Source organism: Arvicanthis niloticus, chromosome 3 (assembly GCF_011762505.2).
Source record: "Arvicanthis niloticus isolate mArvNil1 chromosome 3, mArvNil1.pat.X, whole genome shotgun sequence".
NCBI lineage: Eukaryota > Metazoa > Chordata > Mammalia > Rodentia > Muridae > Arvicanthis > Arvicanthis niloticus.
Window position 1 is genome coordinate 54,311,872 of NC_047660.1, and position 8,934 is coordinate 54,320,805.

General features: G+C 49.8%; 1 protein-coding gene across 3 annotated transcripts in view; it reads left to right on the forward strand.

The window, feature by feature from the left end:
- Positions 1 to 3,637, forward strand: part of Extl3 (exostosin like glycosyltransferase 3) — a 93,363-nt gene extending 89,726 nt beyond the window's left edge. For all 3 annotated transcript variants that reach the window (XM_076930841.1, XM_034497661.2, XM_034497662.2), the window contains one exon: positions 950 to 3,637. In XM_076930841.1, the coding sequence (XP_076786956.1) occupies positions 950 to 1,159 (210 nt within the window). In that variant the 3' untranslated portion in view covers positions 1,160 to 3,637. The remainder of the gene's footprint in view (positions 1 to 949) is intronic.
- Positions 3,638 to 8,934: the final 5,297 nt, after the last annotated feature.

An 8,934-nucleotide genomic window follows, 5' to 3' on the forward strand; every position in this document is an offset into this window, starting at 1 on the left:
CACTTGCTGGTTTTCTCTTCATACTCATAGCTGGAATGTCTGTACAGTTTCTGGGTACCTCTGGAAAGTTCCTCCTGTATGTATGCATTGGTTACAGCCACTGCCATCCTGCCACTCCACCTGCTCCTGGCGCTGTCCTGTGTCTCTGCAGGCCCTTCCCCTGCGCTCACTCCCGGGCCTAAGTTGTTGCAATGCTGCGAAGGGCTTTGTCCTGGATGCTGGGATCACTGCCTGACTGGGACCAGCTTAGGCTCCATGAGCATCTTGTGCAGGCACACAAGCAACTTAAACTCCTACCTCGGTCCCACATGTGATGTCCTCAGACACAACCAGAGGTGTGCAGTCCCCTCCCGCTTAGAGCTGAGCTTGAGAAGAAAACCTTTGTCCACTCTCCTTGTCTCCTCTGCCCAGGTTCCATCCTGCTGAGTCTCATGCTCAGGGCTCCAGCAGAACTTGTGAAGGGTTGCCTGAGTGACTGTGTGACAACACCATTATGTTACTTACACTTTTCTAATTGTTGGAAATCTTAATAATAGACTGACCATTGTTTTAAAATGTAATTTTCTTACACATCTTTTTTTAATGAATATGTAACTTTAGGATTATTTCTGTTTTAGCTAGTTTTCTAGTATTTTGCTATGAAAAACATGACTGAAAGAAACAACTGTGTATCAACATTGTACTGTACCACCAAGATAAATAAATACTGGTGGTAGTCTTGTTTGGACTGGTAGCACTGGGCGTGCTAAGACTTGCCGTCTGTTAAGTGCAGTGACACAGCAGTGACCCCTGTTAATGTTTTGGCTACATCCATGCTGGGTTTGTAGACGTGCTTGCTCCTTGACAGCCCAGCACCTTCACTGTGGACATGGCACTGGCTTGGCCATGCTATAAGCTTCTGTCAGCAGACACCCTGTGTTCTCACCCTGCTCTTTTTCTCCGTTTCCAGGTGACGTCGAGGTGGACTTTTCGATGCCCAGGGTGCCCTCAGGCCCTGTCCCATGATGACTCCCACTTTCATGAGCGGCACAAGTGTATCAACTTTTTTGTCAAGGTGTATGGCTATATGCCTCTCTTGTACACACAGTTTAGGGTGGACTCTGTGCTCTTCAAGACCCGCCTGCCCCACGACAAGACCAAGTGCTTCAAGTTCATCTAGGGCCTTGCCAGTTCTGATGACAATGAGCAGAGTAGGGGAGTTACCCCCAAGGTTCCCAAGGTGTCGAAGGTCCTTGGGGACATCTGTGGGGCAGGGCCCAGACCCTTTGCTGAGCGAGGCAGCAGGAAGAGTAGAAAGGACAGCTGTCTGTCTTCTGAGTCAGCCATACTGGGCCTGGAATCCTGGTCAGCCGACGCGGCTTCTGCACAGGCACTGACTGATAGCCGACACTGAGGACTGTTCACAAGCCCAGGACAGCTGGTTCGTGCTTTTTAAATTCAGTAACAGCATTTATTATTTAAAGAGAGTTTCACATCTGCCATTCAAGGCTTATTTATATGTGTGCATATATGTACACACATATGTGTATATACATATATATGTGCACACACACACACACACACACACACTTTGGTGGGTCTGGGTACACCTGAAATTTCTGCCAATCTCTCCAAGAGAGGGACCTACCCGGCTGTGTATTTGTGGAGAGGGTCCTGGCCCTGTATAACCTGGACACTGCGGCTCCACCCTCCCAGGGACACTGGCTGCAGAAGTCAGCAGGATGGACCTGGCCTAGGCAGGGTCTCCTGACCTCTCCCGGCCCCTTTCCAATGCCTCAGTGCTGCTCCCACAGCTTCTGCTGGAGGCTGCACACAGTAGGGACAATGTGCCCCAGATGCTTTGAAGAGTTGGAACTGGGCCGCACTCACGTGTCACCGGGCTTTCCATTCTTTCTTGTGTTTGAGAGAGAACAAGGAGGCAAACAGTGAGGTGGAGATGAGACCTGTACTTAGCTTACCCATCATCCGGGTGACACTGGTGCAGGGTGCTGGTGGCCGGTTCCGTAGTACTTGCTTCTTTCCGAGGAGACAACAGGAATGTGGCAGGCAGGCTGGGAGCTCGGCTGGTGTAGAGTCAGCCTGTGTCCTTTGAGGATTCCATAGTCTTACTCCAAGGCATCTGCCTTGGCAAGAACCCCCAGGTGAAATTCACCTTCCCTCTTGTGTCTAGATGTCCATCCTGTACCTGTGGGGTTTAGACCCCTGATGCCATGTCGGCTGTAGGGAGCCCCTGCCTTCAAGGTCTGGGGTGTGCTAGAACCCGGACAGAGGCTGCGATTTGCTAGGTGAGTCCTAGTCTGTTTTGGACGTTAACAGGCAGTCACCCCATGCTACCTGTTGATGGTTCTCTTCCCAGGGCTGAAAGTAAAATAAACCAACTTGGGGTAGATGGCAGTGGGAAACTGTTGAGTCAGGGATTCGCCCTGTGACTTGTCTCCCCAGCCCCAGCAGCTGAAGCAGAGCTCAGTCTGTCCTGGTCATGTACCTGCCTTAAGCCAGTTCCGTCTTCCTAGGCCCTGATACATGTGCTGCTGCTTGGGGTCCTCTCTGCCTGCTGTCCTGACTTCTCTCTAGATCCCTCCTGCCATAGGGCTGGCATGGCCCCGGGAGCGCCTCAGGCCCGCAGGCCCAGGCTGCTGCAGAACTTCCACCGGATCTTCAGGAACCCAACTCCAAGGGCTGCCTGGGACATTTGGTTCTTGGCAACTCGGCGAAGGGATCGAGACTTCCCCCGACCTTCTGTCATCTCAGCAGCCCTTGTAGCGGTAGCCCTCCTCCCTCAGGGGAGCCAAAGAGTGTGGTGTTTGTGTGAAATATGTGGCTGCTATTTTATCTTTTGTTCTCCTTTCCCAGTATTGGGGAGGGAAGCCAGAGTGTGGGTGAACATCCCGACAGTCGCTCTGCCCTGAGCCCCATCCCTGTCGCCTCCTTTCTTTTCATTAAGAGGTTGTATATGGTGCTGTGGCACTGATAAGCAAGTCAGTCTCTGTGGTAGGACCCCCTTTGTGGGTCACTCATGGGTATCACTGAAATGTGGTTGAGGGATAGTGATGTCAGAGTGTCCTTCGGGATAGCACCTCTGGGCCTGGTGGAACACTAACTGAAGGACCCCAGCAGCAAGCATGGACAGTGACTGTACCTGAGGGACTCTGTCAGAGGCAAGAGGCAGAGACAAAGCAGTTGGACCCCGCTTGTGATTTGGGTTTGGGGGTTAGGGGACATGCTTGGACATGATTGTGCCACTACAAGTATGGGGAGCCTGCCTGGTGTTTGGGGCTGCTCACTGTGGGTCACCTCCTAGTGCAGAGTCTTACCTAACATGGGTCACACTTAGCTACCCAGTCTCAGCTCCCAGGGCCAGGACAGCTTTGTTTTCCAGTTGCTCTTTATCTTGAGGTCAAGGGCCACCCACAGTGTGACAGACCCCTGGGGTGCCTCAGGCCAGTGGACCACCTATAATGCTCCTGTCTTGGGTGGCCTTGTTAGTGAACAAGGAGCTGGAGGGTGGGACCACTGGGGGGGGGGGGGGCTCTGATAACAGAACTTGTCCATCTGTCTGCTCCTTTCAAACCATGAGCACAAAGGTCTTACGTTGGATTTTTGTAAAAAAACAAAATAAATGGAGACTTTAACTCAAGCCGTTTGGAGGTGTTTTGTTATTCCGCAGGGACAGAAGAGTTACCTGCGTCAAGGTGCCTGCAATGGCTTCCGCATGGCCAAGGGAGCACTCCAGCTTCAGTCAAGGATAAGGGAGGTGGCCAAGCACAAGCCCAGGCTGTCGGCTAGTGTTCCATTTTGCACACCAGCTACCCTGTTACTGTGGGAATTAAAAAAAAAAATGCTTAATTTTTATTGTGTGCATGTGTGTGGCTATGGCTGTGTATAGCCACATGTGTGCAGCAACTTGCTAAGGCCAAAAGAGAATATCAGATCTCCTGCAGCTGGACTTAGGGACAGTTGTGAGCCACCTGGTGTGTGTGCTGGTAACTGAAGTCCAGTGCTTGCAAAAGCAACAAGTCTTAACTGCGGAGCCATCTCTGGCTCCTATCAGTGTTTTAAATGAGCTGTATGTCCTGTGCTGGCCTGGCAGGGATGGCCTCTAGGAGTTCCCACATCAGGTCACAGGCTTCTGCTCTCTGCATCTTAGAATTTCTGCCTGGGTTGAGGGCACGTTTGTCCTGGGCTGTGGAGGGGACAGGTGGAAGACAGAAACCCAGGAAGGGCCTGGAGTGGCATGCTGGAGCCCAGGGCATTGGCGTTTAAGACTGATAGGATCTTTAGGGCAGCAGTGTGCACAGACTCGTACCGTAGCCCTTGTTACTACTTGCCCAGGATACTGAGAGTGAAGGAGACTGCAATATAAAAACGTCACCGTACACAGAGTGTGCCTGTTGAGAATTTCTGGTTACTTCTGCCTCAGACCCACCTGTGGAATCCAGTGTCGGCAGTGGCTGTCAAAGGCACTGTCACTCTAGTGTTTGAGTGGGTTCTGGATGCTGAGGTTTGGGTGTGGGCTCGGCAGTGGAGTGTGTATGCTCACACATGGGCTGCCCACACAGCACTGGTGGGGTCAAAGCCATCTGCCAGGTGCAGGCTTTCCATAAGACGTCAAGTCCAGGCTGGCACACACGAACATATGTGATTGACTAAAGTAAAGCAAACTCCTTGGCCCTATATGTGTTTCAAATGCTGCAGCTTCCTTGGAGTGTCCCCTTCTGACAAGTGGCTACTGCCCTGTGTCTCCAGACAGCAACCCTGCTGGCTGACGGTGGCCTGTGCATGCTTGCTGATGCTCTACGTCTCTACTGAAGGAGGAGCATCTGGGGGGGTACAGCCCCAAGGAAGCAATTAGTGGGCCCCTGATGAACAAGTGCGACAAGCTGAACCTGTGTCCAATTTGGGAGAGAACAAAGGCAGAATGGGCTGGATTGCTCCCAAGGTACCGAGACATTTAATGACCATGGGGACAGTTGTAGGGTGGGTTCAGACCTGTAGGGGAGGCAGCAGGAAGGGTGGAAAGGGGGTAGCTGTCTTGAAATCAGCCATTCGTGTTTCAGTGATGAGTAAGCCAGGTGTGATGGTGCAGACCTGCAGTCCAAGTGCTCAAGAGGCAGGGGGATTGCCTGGAGTTTAAGGACATCTTGGGTGCTTGGGCCATTTCCTGAATTCAGCTATTCTAAATAAAGCTGCTGTGAACACTTGTCAAGCAGGTTCTTTCATGGATCCACCTGCCTTTCTGTGAGCATGGTTGTTGGGTGATACATGTTTGTATGGTTTTCTGATCTTCCGGGAGACCTATTTCTGAAAGAGATCGCTGCATTTTGTACTTGCAGTGATGTTGAGGGGTGTTCAGTTCCATGTGCTCAGCAGCCTGGGGGTGCTGCCAGTCTTGGGTTCACATTTCCTGGTGACTAGTGATGGTAAGTAAGCATCTTCTAAACTTTTGACATGCTGCCTTTCTTACTTGATTTGTTGTCCAACACTTTCATTCACATGTGTAACTCACCTGATCGCTTACCTGCCCCCTCTTGCTTCCCTCTTCTGCCAATCCCTCTTCCCTGTGTATCCCCTTTCACACCCCCAGACCTTGTTTTGGTTTGTGACCCAGCTGAGTTTAACCAGGGCTGTCTACACTGTGACCATGGGTGTCAGGGACCGCTTTATCAATGTTGGAACCCGCACTGCCAAAAGCCTTGGGGGCTAAACTGTTAGAGCCCACACTGCCCCAAGCTGCTCCAGTCTGCGGGTCGGGGTTCAGCAAGACAAAGAGTGAGGATGGACGCTAAGAATGGACACCAGACGGAGTGTGATTCGATCCTGTTTATTCTTCAGTCTCTCTTCCTAGTCCAAGTCCCAAGTCTTGAGTTCCTAGTCCCTAGTTCCTAGTCCCTAGTGCCTCCAAGTTCCAACTTACTTCTTCCAAGTGCTAAGTGCCTAATGTCTAATTCCAAGTTCTTCCTCCAAGTGCCAAGTGCCTAATACCTAATAATTCTTCTTCCAAGTTCTCTAGTCCAAGTGTCTTCTTCCTCAATGCCTAATTCCTACTGATTTCTTCTGTCTGCCTCTCACCTTTTATATGTCTCACTTCTAAGCCACGACTCTAAGTCACACCCTTAGGTCTTATCTCTAAATCACACCTTAAGTCATGCCTTTAAGTCTGGCTCTAAATCACACTTTTAAGTCTCACACACCCAAGGGAAGATCCTGGGTATCTAAAACAAGATGTTATCGGAGTGTGCTCAGCTGTTGTAGGCCATTGTAATCAAGTCTGTTGTCAGGGTATAGGCTCAAGATGGCTACAAGGATGATATCCGCCTTCTGTTGGCTCCCCACACGTGGGTATGACACTGTCCACTGGAGCCTGATGGGGTCACCAGCAAGTACACAATTGAATAGTGACTCACTCCTCTTCTAGAATCTCCAAGTAGCCAGTAGTTTAACAGAGAAGGTAGGGTCCCATGAGCCCTTCCGCCATTCATGGTTGATGTGGATGAGGCCAGGACAGGTGGTTAGCTGCTATGATGGCTGTTATTTTGTAGCCTGTCTTCTTTCTGCCATGTTTACTGAGCCTTTAGAGAGGGTAACTATAAATGTTATCTATTCTCAACACCTTCATCAGCAATGTCTTGGTGTTTGCAGTCATTCATAGAGAGAGGTCTTTGGAAGGCAGTCTGATACCACGGCAACCTAACTAAAACAGCAGTAGTAAGTTACCCCCTAGGGCCTATGACTTCCCCAGCCATGTTTTTTGTTGACTAGGTTTACAGTACTAGGCATAGGTTTTTCTCCCATGGAGGAAGAATCAGATCCAATCATAGCGTGCACAGCTGGTTACCCCTGTAACAGCCATTCCACGGTTGCATATATGGGCACAGTTCCCGTGGCAGCAACGTTGGTATTGGTTTACAGAGTTAACCGCTGTTAACATCTTGATGCTTTCCTTTCTTAGCAGCCCACAGCGCGTTTCCCAGCACTATGAAAGCTAGCTGGCAGAGAGCAGGTTCCAGTGCAGGTTTGGCTTGATTTCCACAGCTCTTGTGACCAAAGTGTGCGGTGTCTTCAGCAACAAGGTCTTGCCATATAGATACAGTTCTGCTGGACAGCCATGAGGGCTGTCAAGAGCTTGTATTAGCTTAGGGGCCTCTGAAGTCTCCCTGACCACCAACTGGCACTAGGAGTTTTTTCTAGTTCTAAGACAGCCTTAGCTAGCCATGTCTAGCCTTAGCTAGTCTCCCTTCTAACAGTCTACATTAAAGACAGTGTTTCACTCTAGTCCTGGCTGGCCTCCAATACATGGATCTGCCTACCTCTGCTTCTGCTAGGATTAAAGGCATGTGCCACTACGCCCAGCAAAAAATGCTATTGTAAGGCCCCCATGAATGGAGGACCTCACCCAAGCCTCAGGAATTCGAGGCCACCCATTAACTGCAAGACACCAAACTTGATGTAATCAGCAAGGGGTATATTTTAATCAGTATACTGAGGTCAAGACCTGTAGCCCACTCAGGGGCAATGGGGTCTGACCCTGGAGCTTTGGAGACAGAGAAAAAAGCCCAAAACCACAACTCAGGGGGAAACCACAACCCGGGGGGAGTAAGGGAGGGCTATTGGAGAGCACCTGCGGAAAGTCCCAGCCCATTATTTAGTTTGTGACAGGGTACAAGGAACAGGCTATTCTCCAAGAGCCATCTATCTTGTGGTCAGCCAAGTTCCTGGTATCCAGGGTGCACAGGCACACTAACTTGAACTCCCAGCTCAAACCCTATTCAATCTATCTTATGGTCAGTTTTTAGTTCCTGGTACCCATAGCACTTCGTCACGCTGTCCTGAACTCCCAGCTCTGAACTCTTACTTATTTTGTCTTGTGGATAGCTAGTTTCCTAGGACCCAGAGCGCAGAACAAGCTGATCCGCACTCTTGACTCCATCTGTGGAAGGTTTAAAAATTTTTAACTCTTTCACTATCTTTACTTGAGTTACAAGACAATAAGTTTCCATGTGGCTTTTTTGTAACCCTTTGCTTGAGTTACCACCATCCCCCTTACTGCCCTTATGAGCAAGTACACCATTTAGGTATATCTCCCGTATGAAATCGGAGTGTGGTGGTGCACATACTTTTAATCCCACACACTGGGAGGCAGAGGCAGGTGGATCTCTATGAGTGCAGTGAGATCCTGTCTCCAAACACTTTAGAAAAGGTTGTCCTTTTTCTCTTACATCTCAACACAACTAACACACACACACACACACTTTGTCTTCTGGGTCAGGGTCTCTCAATGAAGCTCACTGATTGGCTAGACCCTGTTTGAAGAAGGGTCTGTTGTTTTGGCTGCTCTGGAATTTTCCTGCCTTAGGAATGCTGGGATTAAAGACACGAGCATGACCTCTGGCTTTTGGTGTGGGTTTTGGGAGTTGAATTTAGGATCATCAGAAATCTGAAGCAAGTGCCTTTATATACTGAGCCATGTTGCTGGCTCTAACTTCAGTTTTTCTTTAAATGATTTGAGTGTGGGTATGTTTCATGTCTCTATATATGTGCATGTGTGCCTGGTGCCCTTGAAGGTCAGAGGAGGGCTTTGGACCCTTTGGGACTAGAGTTACAGATGGCTGTGAGCTACCATAAGGGTGTTGAGAATCGAGCCTGAGTCCTCTGCAAGAGCAACAGATGATCCAACCACTGAGCTGACTCTCCAGCCTTGGATTCAATTTAAGATCAGGTTGTCTCTTACTGAATGATTTCTGGTCCTTAGCCATTTGCTCTGGCACAAAGCACTTCCTAGTATTTCCCCAGAGTTCCTCTTCCTCATCTTCTGTCTCTTCAGCCTCTGTAGTCCCTCCTTTCGTGGCTGACTGATATTGTAAGGGCTGTGGGCTCTGTAGTAACTCCTGCTCTTTCACTCCTGAGAGGGGCAGGTTCCCCTTATCCCTGTCAGTC